The sequence below is a fragment of the Theobroma cacao genome, chromosome 10 (assembly GCF_053813885.1).
Source record: "Theobroma cacao isolate CCN51 chromosome 10, ASM5381388v1, whole genome shotgun sequence".
Classification (NCBI taxonomy): domain Eukaryota; kingdom Viridiplantae; phylum Streptophyta; class Magnoliopsida; order Malvales; family Malvaceae; genus Theobroma; species Theobroma cacao.
The window spans coordinates 3,974,570-3,992,088 of record NC_142648.1 but is presented as its reverse complement, the minus strand read 5'-3'; the positions used below and the strand labels follow the sequence as shown (position 1 = coordinate 3,992,088).

Sequence of the window (17,519 nt, the reverse complement as noted above, 5' to 3'; positions counted from 1 at the left end):
ATTTTATAATAATAATTTTAGAAATTAATTGAAGATAAAATTATTTTTTATTTTTATCACGTTAGTAAATTGATAAAAATACTAACAATTGATTATCAGTTGGACTAACACGTTTAATAAAAATTATTCTTTAAAATAAAACGTTCATTTTCAAAATTAATAAAATTTTACATAATTTTGATCAAAATTTAAAATAAAATCTTTTATCTTAAAAAAATATAAATAAATAATAAAATAATAATATTTACTTAACGGTCTACTAGCTTACGTAGCCAACTGCCAATTTTTAACTGTGGTGAAAACCGGGCACCAACCTTCTGGCCTCATGTAAATGTACGTAGACTCGACACGCGTCAGTTTATAATGGATAAATAGATATCTGATCATTTTCTTTAACAAATCATCATCTTCACGGCGTTAAATTTTCTTGAGATCGGCTGCAGTGGAACCTCCTCTCTTCCACCGCGTTTTTTCCTCTCTAGTCTCTCAGCGTCAGAGCCACAAACTCCCTGCACTTTCCAATAAATAAATAATAATAAATCCCTCCAAAAAATAAAAACCAAAAAAGGGAGAAGAAGAATAACCAGAAGGATGGCTTTAACGACGTCGCTAACGGCGGCGGTTCCGTTGACGGCGTTTCGTGATAATAGAGGAGTAGTAAAGACGACTACGTATAGGATGAAACAGAGGCAACGAGGGAAGCAGCAAGAACAACAACGACAAGTGCAGGCGGTTTTTGGTAATTTTAGTCATTTCGGCGATGCTGTGCGGAGAGACGTGGAGTTTTTGAAAAAAGGAGTTAAAAGAGGAGCGGAATGGGCGAGCGAAACTTTTCGGGTTCCTCAGGTGAAGAAAGCTTTGGACGACGTCGTTTGGCTTCGGAATCTCGAGGATCCTCACTTCTCTCCGCCTGCGCAACCGCCGCCGTGGCCTCAACCATATTATCCAGGTTGAAATTTGAATTTCTTTTGTTTTGGTGAATTAGTAATAAATTAAATTGTTGAAAAATGTTAGCTAAAAACTTCCGTGGTATTTGGATTCAGAGAAGTGAAGAAAAAGAGAATGAAAAATGAAGAAGGAAGAGAAGACAAGAAAAAGTTCTTTTTTATTTTTATTTGTATTTGGTTTCTATTTTTAGTGAAATTAGTAAACAATAAATGGTTGAAAGCGTTATTTACACTTCAGTGGTGTTTGGATTGAGAGAAATGGAGAGAAAGAGAAGGAAAATGAAGTGAAAATTTAGTTATATGTTCTCTTGTTTGGTTTAGAAAATCACAAGAGGAGCGAATGAAAAGAATATAAAATTTTCTTTTCTTTTAATTTTTTATTTTATTTTGGGTCAATTAGAAAGCATAGGGAGATAAAAATTAATTAGTTAATTTTAAGTTTTAATTTGTTTTATTTTAGTTACTGATGGTGGAATATTGATGTTTTTATAGAACTCTCTGGTTTGGATTTGATGATGGCTGATCTAAAGGCATTGGAAGCTTATGTTAGTTATTACTACTACCAGTCAAAAAAATGGTCAAAGCCACTTCCAGAAGCTTACAATGCAGAAGAAGTAGTTGATTATTTCAGTCGCCGGCCTCATGTAGTGGCCTTTCGACTTCTTGAGGTAGTTAAAGTGATCGATCAACCATGTTTGAACTTCTGTTTGGTTTTTACATTTTCTGTTTGTTCTTTTTGCCATTTGCTTTTTGCCTCTAAAAAGGTTGCTAAGAGTAAAAGCAAATGGTAAAGGAAAAATCATTATTGATTAAAAATGAACAAATGACTAAAATGGTTGTCTTTGAGGTTTTAGATGATAAAAAGAACAAATTATAAAATGTATGTTGATTTAAGAGTTACAAAATTTTTTTATTTATTTAAAAATATTAAGTGTCTGTTTTTGTATCAAAACATATGTATTACTTTTTTGCTTCCAAAAGCAACAAGTAGAGCTTTTGGATATACAGGCATATAAAATTTTTTGAATAGTTAAAAAGGACAGTACTTTTAGTGAATAATAAAGTGTATTATCAAATATGAATTTTCATTCTGCTCTTTACTTTTATTTTTTTAACTTTTGAGAATTGAAAAATAAAAAATCATGTAACAGAAACAACAACCTCATGAAGTTTAAATTGTATAATCAGTGGGTTCTTTTTAATCAATGTGCTCATGGGGCAGACAAGGCATAATCACCAAATTTATTGCTTTTGCATAGGAATGAGATAACATGACAGAATACATAACTATATAATTCCTAAATTCTGTTTCGAAATTCAATCTACTTTCTAAATATGCCTGTCTGAGATGAGCTACTTCTTCTATTAGATTTTCTGTTCACTATTCCCAGCCTCTTTGTTCTTATCTCTATAAACAATTAGTTATATGAAGCAATTCTGTTTTGCTTACGATATTGTGTTCTGGAAGGTGTTCTCGTCCTTTGCCTCTGCTGCAATTAGAATTCGAATGTCAGGGATCAAAAAGTCCTTAAGACCAGGTTCAGCAAAGGGTATTGACGAGAACTTTGCACAGTACAACTTTGGAATGGTGTTAAAAGAAACAATGTTAAGCCTTGGTCCCACATTTATCAAAGGTCAGAATTATGGTCTGGTTGAAGTGTGAGCACTTGTTTTGTTGTTTGCAACCACTGGGTAGTTGTTGTTTCTCTTTGAGTTATATGCTGGGCATTTTATTTTTCTCCTGCAGTCACAAGCTTATGAATATGCTAGTTACATGCATTTCCTTGCTGATGCAGTTGGTCAGTCCCTTTCCACAAGACCAGATATTATTGGTCCTGAAATTTCCAAGGTTAGTATAAAGAGAATTTCTTACTTTATATTTGCTGTATTTTATGTGGGAAACTTTAAGTGACTATAATGTTGGTTGATGTAGTTATTAATAACTGTTAGATAATTTATGCAGCAAGATTAGCCATTCATTCAATGCATTTATGTATGTCTTTAATTTCAACATTTTGAACCTAATAAATTAATTGGATAATTTTCTCTTGTTTTGGGTGCTTAAATTGTTCATCATGTGATTCAAATGCTCTGTGATCCTTCTATTCATTTATTAATAGTTATGTTTTAGACTTCGGACTTGATATTTCTGTTGTTAGTTTATCCTTGAATGTGTGCTGATCCGTTTTTGGGGTACATGATTGATATGATGTTTCTCATCTTCTTCTGGATTTTCTACATTTTTTATTGTGCTTAATGGTTCAATAATCTGGTTTTGAGTTATGATGGTAGGCATTATCTGAGCTACACGATCAAATTCCTCCATTCCCCAGGCCTATGGCTATGAAAATTATTGAGGAAGATTTAGGTTCTCCTGTTGGATCATTCTTTACCTATATCTCTAAGGAGCCAGTAGCTGCAGCATCATTTGGTCAGGTGGGCCATTAAATACCATTATCATGTCATATCACTATAAGCTGCTGGGGTGGTGGGGGTGCTGGCAGGGGCCTTGTTCTCAAAAATGTTTTTGGGCCCCATTTTTAGAACTTGTGGATTAATATAACAAACTTGTTAACTATTTTTGTTTTAAATATGATATTGACTTAATTCTGTATAATTTTTTATGTAAGCATGAACATATGCGATCTTTAATTCTTACGTGATTTTTTATTTCCTTAAATTAAGATTTTTTTAATCATCCAAATAAGCACACTAATGTATTTTAATTATTTTCTCAATTGGTTTCTTTTTATGTTAATAATAGAAAAACCAATTAAAGAAAGTTAAATCATTAAATTTTTATGCAAAATTAATTGTGTATTTACCTTTTCTTTTTTTTTTTCCTTTTAAGTTACCATAATTCTTTTAAGGTTTTAAAAGGCATAATCCTTTGCCTTTTTTCATTGGTAGTTAGACTTTGTAATTTGTTTTTCATTTTTTACATCGAGACCTTAACATTTTATTCAATCCTTTCTATATGAAATATGTATTATAACATTAGAAGTTAAAATTCTTTTATTCATAAAAAGAAATTTATACATTGTTATGCAATTATACTATAATTGTGTTAAAATTTAGTCTCTTTTATACTATTTTTACTTTTAATTTAATTACTTTTTTTGGGTAAATCACTTTGATTATATATAAAACACAATTTTATTTCAGCCCCCTAAACAAATTTTCTGTATTGGCCCTACCAGTGTATTTGTAAATTTTTTTATTGTCTTTCAATCACCATTTTAGGTCTACCGTGGGTGTACTCTGGATGGTTTTGATGTTGCTGTGAAAGTTCAACGTCCTAATTTGCGCCATGTGGTAGTGCGAGATATTTATATTTTGCGCCTTGGGGTATGTATTGACATCTCTAGCAGTGTTCCCTATGTGGTTGAGCATTCAATTTTTTAATTATTTAAACTGAGTGATCGGTTTTCTTTTTCCAGCTGGGGTTGTTGCAAAAGATAGCAAAGAGAAAGAATGACCCTCGTCTATATGCTGATGAGCTCGGGAAAGGTTTAGTTGGGGAACTGGATTACACTTTGGAGGCTGCCAATGCTTCTGAATTTCTGGTATTCATAGCGTTATCTGTTTAAATTTGTAGCTCTTTTGGGAAATAAATAAATAAAATAGAAAAGTCCTGGAAAGGTTACATATTTAGTCACCACAATGGGAGCTTTATATATGTATATATTTGGGGGAAAGGGGATTTGAACCCTACTCTTTTTGAGAGGGAGATAATGCACTAACCACAATGGGAGCTTAGTTATTGAAGTTGGCCAAAATTGTTGCCTGTGTAATATGCCCAGCCTGCTGAGGCTTTGCCTTAAAAATTGAGGTAGGGTGAGAAGGAATTATTGTCTATGGATTTACTTTGTTGTGGCAGGTCAAGGATTTGGATTTTCATCCCTTTTCCCCACTCACCTTTTTTTTTTCTTGTTGTTCAATTCATGTCTTGGAGAGAGTGCTCTTTCTTCTACTAACTAGATGTGTTTTCTACAGGATGCTCATTCACGTTTTTCGTTTATGCAAGTTCCAAAAGTATTTAAAGAGTTAACCCGGAAGAGAATTTTGACCATGGAGTGGATGGTTGGTGAGAGTCCAACTGATTTACTCTCTGGAAGTACAAGTAACCCCATCAATCATGGCTCTAAATATTTAGAGAGGCAGAGAGTTGATGCAAAAAGGCGTCTTCTTGATTTAGTGAGTAGCGATTAGCATATATTTTCCATATCTTCATGACTTTTATCAAACTCTTTGCTTACTGCTTAGTATTTGATACCTTGTATATAGACTTCTGCTCCTGAACAATCGGTTTGTATTTGAGTATGGTATGTGCATAATCACATTAATTTTAGACCTAGGTGAGTGATTTGGCTGAGAATAACTGGGAGTGGTAGCGACATATCATATTTCCTAAATATATATATATATATATATTAATGTGATAAACATGGTCTGGGATTATTTATGAACTGGTCCAAAGAAGCTTGCTATGTATATGGTGCAACTTAGAATATCATCATTAATTTGTCTACCAAGAAGTTGTAGAGATAAGAAGATCAAACAGCAAGTGCGTAACAAGAAAAAAATTTGATTGGCAGTTGCAAATGTGAGTAGGAGGTAGAGGTCAAGGGGTTGAACCATGTTTAAAATTTTGAAATCCTTTAGTCTGCAAATTGCAAAATTTGATCTGCTGTTATGAATGAAGTATCCACATTTTGGTATCAAGTCAGTCCACCTAGGGGCCATATTATGGCACTTAGATTGGGATTGCAGTTTCTTCCCCTAGTTAATGGCTCTTAAAAACTAATTTTCTATATACCTGGCATAAACAATGGTTTGTTATTGTTACCTAGCTAAAAGTTATTTTCAATCGATTGATATCTTTTGTGTTTTAACTATTATAGGTGAACAAAGGAGTGGAGGCATCACTTACTCAACTCCTTGAAACAGGCTTGTTGCATGCTGATCCACATCCTGGAAACTTGCGATACATGGCATCAGGACAGATAGGGTACACTTGTCCTTCCTTCTTTCAATTGTAGGAAGATCTTGTTTTTGCTTTGCTAATGTAAGGGTTTTTCTTTTGGTGACTTCTGCCTCAGGTTTTTGGACTTTGGTTTGCTTTGCCGAATGGAAAAGAAGCATCAATTTGCGATGCTAGCATCCATAGTACACATAGTAAATGGTGATTGGTCATCCCTTATTGAAGCTCTGACTGAAATGGATGTTGTAAGGCCCGGAACTAATACCCGGCGCATTACCATGGTATGATTTACTTGTTTAATGGCTCTATGTATAAACTACAAATTTTTATTTGAGCTTAGAGTTTCTACAGGGGACTACAGTATTCTGCTTATTGTTGTTGCTATAAAGCCAAGTTCATCTTGTTGATTGTTGTCATGCGACAACTGTTAAGATTCCTGCTAATGATACCTTTTTGTTTTTTTTGCTTGATTCCTGCCAATGATACTGATGGCTTTTTTTTTTTTTTGAAAATGGTTCAGGATCTGGAAGATGCCCTGGGAGAGGTCGAATTTAAAGACGGAATTCCTGATGTCAAGTTCAGTAGGGTGAGAATCACATTTTGAACTTTAGTTTGCGTGCTTATGCTAATTACGCAACCATAAGGGATAGCTTTCTATGTCTGAATCAAATTAGTAGAATTGTGAATTCCAACTGGATTTGATTGGCAAAAGACCTTTCTCTTTTTATTCAGAAAAGTATGTGGGTTGATGGATATCTGGGGACATAGATTCGATTTAACCTCATGGATGATCAGCTAATTTCCATGTAAATTGTTACCTGCTATTGATATTATATTTTTATATTTGTTTTACATGAAGTCATGGTTAGAAGATTGTTATCATGTTTAGAATTAAAAATACGGGTTCTGATTACCCTATTGGGTTCATCATTCTAAAAGCTCAGCTGCTCAGTCTTTAAACAATTAACTAATTGATCTTTGCAAGCCGTATTTTTTCTGAACGATTCTGCCTTTGAGTTCCTTAATTTCAACTTAGATGCCAAAAATATTTTAGGCCATTGAACTCATAATCACATACCTAGTGTCCCATTCTTCATAGTTTGACATGAGATGACAAACCCCTATAATTTCATAACACAGATTCCTTTGGAAATGCTTATTATCATACTTTCTTTTTCTCTCAATGACTCCATATAGTGTTATTATACATAATTCCTCTCACTGAATCCAGCTAATTTTTTTTTTGTTTTTTCTTACTGCCTCGTATCTTTAAGTGCTGATTGTCATATTAACCTTGTTGATGGTTCTGGGTAAAATATGAACTCATAATCACATATCTAGTGTTCCATTCTTCATAGCTTGACATGAGATTACAAACCCCTATCATTTCATAACACTGAGTCCTTTGGAAATGCTTATTATCATCCTTTCTTTTTCTCTCTATGACTCCATCTAGTGTCATTATACATAATTCCTCTCACTGAATCTAGCTAAATTATTATTATTATTATTATTTTCTTACTGCCTTATATCTTTAAGTGGCTGATTGTCTTGTTAACCTTGTTTAAGGTTCTGGGTAAAATATGGACTGTAGCTCTCAAATATCATTTCCGCATGCCGCCATACTACACACTTGTCCTACGTTCTCTTGCTTCGTTGGAAGGTAAGTTATAGCATTCCTTATTTCTTAATTTTGATTTTTTTTTCTATTTATTTTGGTAGAAACTTTGATGTTGGTTATACTTTCCATTCATCTGGGTTTTAATCTCAAGTCTCAACACCAAATGTTGCATGAAGACCTTCGAAGGTGGTATAAAGAATTCAGAATGGAAAGTTTGAGAAAAAGCAACGTGTTAAAAAGGATTCAGAAGTATGTCATGCATAATTTTGATACTATTTTAACTTGAAATTTTACATGACAAAAAGAATATTGTTTACTACTTTATCATACTAATGGAACCTCAGGCAGAGGAACCAAGTCTAAGTGATTTGAATGATTCACATAGCTCAATAGAGTTGATTTGTGATCAGCAATGAAAAGAACTTGAGTTGAGTTCAATTGGTTCAAGTTTTTCGTGTTCTCTTGATTAATATCATTAGTGAAATGTAAGGTCAAATTATAAGAAGTCAGGAGAAACATTAAAATACCAATCTAATAGGAGTGATCGTCAACAACTTTTCTGTTGTAATGTGGAATTTTTGCGTATCATTAGTTGTAGCTTTTCTGTCAGGGAGGTGCTGTGATTGTGCATCTGCTTTCTTGTTCCATTTTCTAAAATGAAAAAGGAAAGGGACTAATCTATACAGGTTAAGTGTCAATATTTTTGACAAAAATGGAATGGGAAATACTTCTGACAATGCACGTTTCTTGCATTGCATATGTTTATTTAATTGTTTTCCATAGATGCAGCTTTGTTTTAAATTTTTGTAGGGTTCATCCTGGTTCTTTTATAGACAGCTTATTTAATGATCCCAACTGGCTGTAATCTCTAAGTATTCTCCATGATATTCTTTCAGGTTTGGCAGTAGCTGCGGATCCAGGTTTTAAGACATTTGAGGCTGCTTATCCTTACGTTGTCCGCAAACTTCTAACTGAAAATTCAGCTGCAACAAGGAAAATTTTACATTCGGTAACAATTTAAGACTATAGTTTATTTAATGAGCCATACACCTATACCAGTTTATCGTGCGTCATTAATGAAGTCTCTGTCAATAGACCTCAACAATTAGTGACAGTTTTATTCCTAAGTAGTTTTGCTGCTGCAAATGAAAATGTAATTTAGGCTTAGGGATGTTAGTTTTCAAGTTAGTAAGATGCGGATGTTACAGAAAAGGAACTTAAAGCCTTCCCAATTTGTGGCTGTTATATGTTTGAATTATACTCTGAGGTACTTCTGCTTGACCACTGTTAGCATCTCATAATTTAAATTTCCAGAAGGTTAAACACTAGTTGGTTATTTATTACCAACAGTGTGAAATGCACCATGTAGTTCTTGGGACTTTGTAGTAGTGGTCACTTCTATATATAGGGTACTGAACTATATTTTTTGTTGGTAGCTCCAGGTGACATAGGGAGATTCCTAAGTTGATTTTGTAATTTTTTTGTTGTTTTATCGATTTGAATTTTTCCAATTCAGGTGGTTTTGAACAAAAAGAAGGAATTTCGTTGGGAGAGGATGGCACTTTTCCTGAGAGTAGGTGCAACAAGGTATGTTGAACTGTTATGGTTTACCATCTTATATTCATATCATTAATGATGCCATGACCCAATATTTTGGAAGATTCTGTCCGTGACTGGGACCTCCATCATTTTCCATTACCGTATAAGTTGTTCTCTTAAGCTTTTGAAAGTGATTATTTCATCTTATATAAGTTTTAAGCTTTTTAATTTGAAATTCACGTGTGTTTAGAGGAGTGTGCTGTACAAAAACAATTTGAAAAGAAATCAGAAGGGGGAAGGAAGAGTCTTCATTAAGAATTTAAATACTTTTACTTTGAAGTCATGCATGTTCAGAGATCTTTTCCATTGCAGATTCTTAAACCTATACGGGTAAAAGAAAAGAATGGAAGACTTGTAGATTGAGAAATCTAGGTCCATATGAATAAAGAGGACACACAATGACAGTGAAATGGACTTACCATTTATTTAATGAATATGAAAAGCATACAGTCTAGTTTCGAGAAATAGAGGAAAAGATGGTAGTTTTCTTATCCTTTAAAGGTTTATGAAAATGCATTTGGACAAGCCATGCCTGCTCTTTACTGTGTGCTCTCAGGACAGGCATTCTAATTAAACCTTTTCTTTTTTTCTGATAGCTTTATTTGTAGCTTTTTTTTTTGTGCTTTCAGGACAGGCATTCAAATGAAATGGTTTTTTATTTTTCCGGATAGCTTTTAGTGTAGTGTCATTTGGTGTTTAAATTTAGGCTCTAATTCCAACATTTTCTGCAGAAAGACTTTACAGTGGGTGGTAGCATCAAGTGGTGAAACTTCCATAGATAATTTACCAAATGGAACTAATGGAGTATTTGACGTTGCATATCTGTTGCTGAGGCTTTTGCCTTCCAAAGATGGTGTGGTGCTTAGAAGACTTATAATGACTGCAGTGAGTGCTGTTCAACTTGATTCCTTTCTTCTTTCCAGATTACCTCCCGTTCATGGGATGGTTGATGGCAACTTAGTTGCCCCTGAAATGCACATTATTTGAATTTTTTTGAATTCAGGGTGCCATCAGCTTTTAGTCAATATGTCGTGCCTTATGTTAGCTGGGATTTTCCAGTACATTTTTGTTGGGGAAGTTGGGGACTGATGAATTTGGACTAGATCTCTTGCATGGCGACCTAGTCCAAGATGCAATGACTTTCACTTAGCAATATCAATCCTTTTTTCAAATGTTGTATTTTGTATTTGAAACTCAGTTTGCCTTCTGATGAGCAGGATGGAGCTTCATTAGTCCGAGCTGTGGTTTCTAAAGAAGCAAAGGTTTTCCGTTTCCAACTTTGCAGAATCATTGCCGATATCCTATGCCAATGGATGTTTGAATCTCTTGGGCAAATTGTGCCAGCTAGCCAGTATAGTTACCACTTAAGGCTGGCCGGTGGGCCTGAGAATAGAGAGCTAGGTCCATCTTCCAGACTATTTACACCCACCTACGACTACCAGTCCCTTTTGAAGGATAGACGACTGAAGGTGATCTTCTTCAAGATCCTAAACTCTGCAAGAAAGGAACCTGCGTTGATGCTAAGGTTTTACTGGACTTCATTTGTAATGTTCATTGCTGCGTCAGCCCTGGCTTTTCATCGGCTTTTAATCTCTTTGTCTGAAGCCCACCTGGGCACATTGCCATTTGCTCCCAAACGATTTGCAATGAGCACATGAACCTTTAGTTGAATCCTGCAGAGAGCCTATACTTTTTCCACAAAAATATTCTTCAAAGCAACAACTGGAGCTGATCTTTGGGAGAGTGAAGCTAACATGGTCATGACTATTCTTCGGAGTTGGATTATATGGCATTTCTCGAATGAGTAATCTTCCTCGGTATATCTATGGAAATAAAGCCACCTTGTATTGACATTGCCAATTTGCCAAATATGCAACATGCAGATAAATTCACTGTTTCAAGCCTTGAAAGACATACGAAGGAGAGATTTCAACACTCTGTCGCCAGCATTCTTGCAGCCATGTTTACCATATTCAGAGGTAACTGTACATTTTCAAGCTTACCAGTAACGATTTTGGCAAAAGAATTAGATTCTACATGGAATTGTTAGAATATATTTGTAGTATGTGTATATGTTTAGGATATAAAGGTCTTTACATATATTTTTATGTATTATATAAACTAATGTACCAAAACCCTAAGAATTACTAGAATATTTTTTCTACAGTGAGTAGCCAAAGAATTTAACATCATCATTCAATAGAATATATATTTTTTATATATACATATTGTTAAGTTCATTGTATAAATTCAGAGATACACTTGTAATATAATTCTATTAGTAGGCTAGTTAATTAGATTACAATACTATTAACTAATTAGAGTTAGACTGCCTGACACACAGTTTTGGAATACAAGATTTCTTACCTTGCATTGCCTCTCGTTGATGTCTCTTTGTGATGAGTTGTTACGTGTTAGGTGCATGGTTTTTACATGTCAGGTGTCTTGGCGGGTCTTGGATACATAAATATAATAATAATTATTTTATGTATTATCAAGTAATTTTAAATTGAATGTTCATCTTAAAAGATTTAATATAATATTATTAACTAATTAAAGTTAAACTCTAAATAAGATTAATTTTATATATATTGTATACTTCATTTATCTTTGCAATTATATACATAGTTTCGAATTACAAGATTTAGTTTCTTATAATATATATACACATTAAATTCAGGGGTTAACCTACATATCCCTTTGTTTTGTGCATTAAAAAATTCAAGCTTATCTCATTGAAATTGGCAGGCAAGAAGCTTTCATTTCTCAACTAGGTTTTGTCCTCAGAATGAAAGAACCCGAAAAACTACACAATTGAATTTGTGTTTTCCTTAATGCATCTCCGCTATAGCATGATTCCCCTTCTGATTTGAACTTACAAGGATAGTAAAAAACATGCTTCCATAGCATCGTTGTCAAAATTTTTGGGTTTGATTTTGGTATGTGGGGCAAGTGGGGTGTGAATTGTGATTGAAAAATTAGTATCAAATATGTGTTTGTTGCATGGGACAATTGCAAAATTTGCAATCATCATTTATAAGTTGAGGGCTTATGGTTTCATTTTTTGATATTGATTGAGCATAAACATTGATCATACTTTCCAAATATGAACCAACATTAATTGTTTTTTAATTATTTTTAACTTACTAATCATTTTAAATAAGTAGTTCCGACGTTAACTTATCGGTTGTATTTTATTTTTATTAAGAAAATCCTGAGTTAAAATTTCATCTTTTTAATATTTTTTAATTATTTTAAGTTTTAAAAATGTTTGTGTTACGGATTTCATTTCAATTTTTGAATTTATAAATAAAATTTTTTATAATCAAATAAATATATTTTTTTGAATTCAAAATATAAATTTGTGACAAATGATATTAAAATTTACTTACATTAAACCTCTTTTAGAGATACAAAATTGATATAATTTCGAATTAAAGTTTCTTTCTCAACTAAGTTAAAGAATGAGAAAATATCCCATCAAAGAACATAAATAATAAATAAATGATATGAGTGTTAAAGTTGGAATTTAGAAATAAAATATTTTAATCATTATTTTTTCTTTTCAGAAAAATAAAACATAAATGTATGGGAAATAAAAGATTAAATACTGTCGTACTCTACATTTTTTGCGAGTGTCAGTATAATAACATACCTCTCCAGTCTCCTCTCCGCTATTCCCAATCACGCGCTTTTCATTTCCTTACTTCCTCCGTCACTCCGATCCAAAACATTAAAAAAAGGAAAGAAAAACCCCCAGAATTTCTCACCATAAAAAAAACCCAGAAGATAAAATTTCTCATTCGTACTTACACTTCCATATTTTGTTTAGATCATTCCGCCGTTCATCGGAATAAAATCAACCGCCACAGTTCACTCTCTCCACCATGAGCTCTCCGGTAATCTTATCTTCACCAAATTTCCATTCCATAAAAGAAATATATTCAAAATTCTTATTTATTTGCTTTTTTTTTATAATTCTTTTTGAATTTAAAATTTATAGGGAGGAATATTCAGTGGGTTCACAAAGCTATGTAAGGGACTAGCAGTGATTCTAATCGGTGGCCACATTCTGGTTCAGCTTCTTCCTTCTTCTGTTGCTTACCTTGCTCTTATTCCCGCCAGGTTCGTTTTCCCATTTTTCCCTTTTTCATTTGTTTTCTTCAATTTCATGTTAATATTTTTCAATTTCAATGCTAGAAATTTTTGGTTGCCCTTTCAGTGAAAGACCCATGTTGGATTTTGGTCCAATTTTCATTCTTAATTGAACAAATTCTAAATCATAGCATTAGAATTTTCTTCTTTTTTTTTTTTTGACAGGTGGGGGGGGGATTGGGTGTTTATTTACTGATGGGTTGGTTCTAGTTTAATTAAACAGTTGATGTCTTTACATGCTCGGTTGAGTGACTTGAGATTTATTATTTGGATGTTTAGATCTGGATTCTGGAATAGTGTTAGGATTTTCTTGAACTTGGCTGGTTATCTTTTGATCATTTGATGGCTTTTTTTCTAGTTAATTGGAATATATATTGCTGTTCAACATATTCAAAGGGAGTGACTTAGATTTTGTTTATTTGAATGCTTAGATCTGGGTTTAGGAACTTAAATTAAACTATTATGTTTAGATTTCTTGAATTTGCTTGCTTATTTTGGCGAGTTGTTTCGAGTTGAGTATAATATTTGTTGCTTATACATGTTGCTGGAGAATGACTTACGATTTCAATATTAAGATACCTAGATCTGCATTCCAGTGCTTCAAACAAGCTTTTAGAAATCATTATGTTTACCACCTTCCTGCACATGGCTGCTTACTGTTTGGTTGGTTGAATTTTTTATGTTTTACACTGGACCAGGGGAATGGTTTTGAGGTTTATTTAGATTTTAGATCTACATTTTGAAACTTGAAGATGGATATCAGCTTACAAACCTGTGTCTTACCTGTTATTGGTTCAGGGATTAAAGCTCTAACTGTGTTTTTGGATGAGTTGCGAAAATCAATATAATCAGATCCTGTCAAAAGAATGGGTGTTTTTTGAGATCAGTGATCTGGTTGTAATCCATTCTGTTTGATGTTAATGTATAAATATTGAAACAGGAAGCAAAATGTTACATAAATTGCCTGCTGGAACACATACTATGACTATGAGATAGTATACAAGTTGTCTGTTATGGTATGGTTTTTAGCACACATGATAAAGCGTGCACCTGTAATTTCTATATCTTTATCTGTTGCTGATATTAGATTCAGATATGTTGAAATACCTTTTTTCATTAAGTTGCGAGAGAGAAGTGCTTTGGTTTGCAAGCGTTATTTCGGTGACTTGATTCTTTTTGGTCCCACATGAAACTTATTTGCAGGCCTGTTATGGTATGGTTTTTAGCACACATGATAAAGCGTGCACCTGTAATTTCTATATCTTTATCTGTTGCTGGCATTAGATTCAGATATGTTGGAATACCTTTTTTCCTTAAGATGCGAGAGAGAAGTGCTTTGGTTTGCAAGCATTATGTCAATGACTTGATTCTTTTTTGTCCCACATGAAACTTATTTGCAGGACAATTCCTTTTGGTTGGAATCTCATAACTGCTGGTTACATTGAGCAATCAGTACATGGGGTAGGAACATATTTTAGTTTACTCTTTCTTTTGCCTAATTTTTATTGTTTTGATCACATAGTTGTACTGATGGCTACTGATTTCTGCAGGTGGTTGTCAGCACTCTTGGTCTTCTTTTCATGGGGAAGTTGCTTGAGCCTGTATGGGGTTCTAAGGAGTTCTTGAAGTTCATCTTTGTAATTAACTTTCTAACCTCTGTTTGTGTTTTCATCACTGCTATTGCCTTGTACTACATAACAAGGCAGGAAAATTACCTGTGAGTACTATTATCTCCTTATGTGTTTAAGAAGCATTTATTTTTTATTGCTTCTTCTCCTTATGCCCTTCCCTCTTCTGTTTGTTCTTTTTTCTACCATTCTTCTCAATCAGATATTGGAGAAGTAAAAGAGAACAAATTTATGAAATTGTAGCCCTCTTCCTCTCCCCCCCCCCCCCTTTTTCACTGACTGATTGGTAGGAAAATGATGTAATTATCTCAAAGTTGATGAAAATATATTGTGCTAAAGTTAACCTAATTATTTTTCCCATCATGTGTACAATTTTTATGACTCTCAACCTTGATATGCTGATTCTCTTTTGGTCTTTGTGCTAGTTACATGCCTCTTTCTGGCTTCCATGGGGTGCTGGCAGGCTTTTTGGTTGGCATGAAGCAAATTGTACCTGACCAAGAGCTGTCTTTATTGAAAATAAAAGTAAAGGTAAACATTGATATCGTGAGCACCATGTGATAAAACTTTTTTTAGTTTGGAATCTGCCCCTTCTCACTCTTTGATGATGCTTCCTGTGCTATGCAGTGGCTGCCATCACTTATGCTGTTGCTATCCATTGTCATAAGTTTCTTCACCCCAGAGTCAGCAACATATCTTCCAACTTTGATATTTGGAACATATATGGGCTGGATTTACCTCAGATTCCTGCAGAGAAAACCAGAAGCCAAGCTTAGGGGTGATCCAAGTGAAGATTTTTCATTCTCTACGTTCTTTCCTGATTTTCTCAGGTATTGTTTGTTTTCCTTTTAGCTCATGAAATGACAAGTTCATTCTAAGCTCTCTCTTTCTCTCAAGTATTTCCCTCTAATGTGGTACAGACCAATCATCGATCCCATTGCATCAATATTTCACCGGATGCTTTGTGGAAAGTCTGAAGCTTCCACAGATGCTCAAGGTTATACCTTGGGAGGTGCACCATTACCTGGTTCTGACCCCATTGAGGCAACTAGGAGAAGGTAGCTTTTGCATGAGATCGCTATGGTTAAGATAGTAATGATTTTGTTTTATTGTAACAAAACAAGGGCAATTCCTTTGAGAAAAGAAAATTTTGGTTTCTGACCTCTCTGTAAACCTTGCAGAGAAAGAGGGGCTAGAGCACTAGAGGAGAGATTGGCAGCTGAGACGTTGGGTGTTGCACGGAATTCAGAAGACTCACAAAAAGAAGGCGCTGATAATGTTTGATTGCTCAGAAACTCCAGCATCATTGACAACTATGGAGGTTATGCCATCTCTGGAGAAGTATCTCTTTGTGGACTCTGGTTGACAGTTTTGTTATATATTCTTCTGTGGATTATGATTCTCATAGTACACAAATTTCTCTTCATTTTTCCTTTAATTTTTCTTTTTTGGTTTTGTTTTCTGCACAATGAAATGGTCCATCTGTGCTCTTGCACCATATATATAGAGTAGAAATGGGAAGAAATCCTAGATTATATTGTTACCCTTACATTAAAAATAGAGGCAAAATTCATCTTAATTTTATTTTATTTTTTTGTTCTTATTTAGGCTCTTTAGCATGCTTGCTTTGTGTAATATAGTTTTATTACCATTGTCAATGCACTTTCCCCACATTGGGGACCCTTTCTTTGTTTGTACAAAGCTCTAATTTTTGCTATTGTCCTTTACTCTCCTCACCAACAGGTTGGACAGCCTAAAGGGCCACCTTATGTACAGTTCTCTCTCTTTTGTAATCTTTACTTGACATGGTTCATTGTTATATGTGGTGATCCAACGTTGATAATTTTTATTACCTTATCAAAAATAAGATTAATAAATTTATGAGCAATTTAATTTAATACCAATTAAAGTAAGACTTAAAAGATTAATAAAATACTTTACAAAAAACATATTTTCTCATGTTGTGATTCATAAATTTTCTTTTGAAAAATAAAAAATTTTAGACATAATGGTCGAATAAGTTTTAAATTTTTAAAAAAATTTAAATAAATTTTTAAATTTTTATTATATTTAATTAAGTTTTAGATAAATTTTTATTATTAATGATTGATTAATTATTATTAATTAAAATATTATTTATTATTTTATATACATATGATATTGATATGAAATGGCGTGAAAAGTAAAAAATATTATATAATTATATTATAATATTAAATTAATATATTTTATTATTATCAATTATGATATGTTAGTGTATCATATCATTATCAATTTGAATATGTTAATATATTATGTCATATGATATAAAATGATAAATAATATTTTTATTAAAATAATAATTAATTTGTAAAAATTTATTTAATTTAAAATAAAAATATAAAAATTTATTTGAATTAAAATAAAAGTATAAAAGTTTGATTGAATATAATGATGTATAATGATAAATGATATTTTAATTAAGATAATTATTAATTATAAGAATTTATTTGATTTAAAATAAAAATATAAGAGTTTATTTAATTTAAAATAAAAATATAAAAATTGATTGAATGTAATAAAAGTAAAAAAGTTTGTTAAAATTT

At 32.9% G+C, this 17,519-nt stretch overlaps 2 protein-coding genes across 3 annotated transcripts; both read left to right on the top strand.

Moving 5' to 3' along the window:
• Positions 1–399: 399 nt before the first annotated feature.
• Positions 400–11,371, top strand: ATATH8 (Protein kinase superfamily protein). Its single transcript, XM_007009740.3, has 16 exons — positions 400–949; positions 1,440–1,615; positions 2,416–2,581; positions 2,744–2,796; positions 3,240–3,383; positions 4,191–4,295; positions 4,388–4,513; positions 4,944–5,144; positions 5,852–5,958; positions 6,050–6,212; positions 6,452–6,517; positions 7,501–7,594; positions 8,449–8,561; positions 9,069–9,139; positions 9,883–10,036; positions 10,369–11,371. The coding sequence occupies exons 1-16, from the start codon at positions 592–594 to the stop codon at positions 10,807–10,809; spliced, it is 2,538 nt and encodes an 845-aa protein (XP_007009802.3). The 5' UTR covers positions 400–591; the 3' UTR covers positions 10,810–11,371.
• On the top strand, positions 10,990–16,523 carry LOC18586372 (rhomboid protein-like protein). 2 transcript variants are annotated; one of them, XM_018129272.2, is made up of 9 exons: positions 10,990–11,130; positions 12,984–13,050; positions 13,155–13,276; positions 14,707–14,767; positions 14,857–15,023; positions 15,360–15,465; positions 15,562–15,764; positions 15,855–15,992; positions 16,116–16,523. In XM_018129272.2, exons 2-9 carry the CDS (start codon positions 13,039–13,041, stop codon positions 16,216–16,218), a joined length of 912 nt encoding a protein of 303 aa, XP_017984761.2. In that variant the 5' UTR covers positions 10,990–11,130; positions 12,984–13,038; the 3' UTR covers positions 16,219–16,523. The 2 variants fall into 2 exon arrangements, with proteins under 2 accessions (XP_017984761.2, XP_007009800.3); XM_007009738.3 differs by lacking the exon at positions 10,990–11,130 and having other exon boundaries at positions 12,790–13,050.
• The last annotated feature ends 996 nt before the right edge of the window (positions 16,524–17,519 follow it).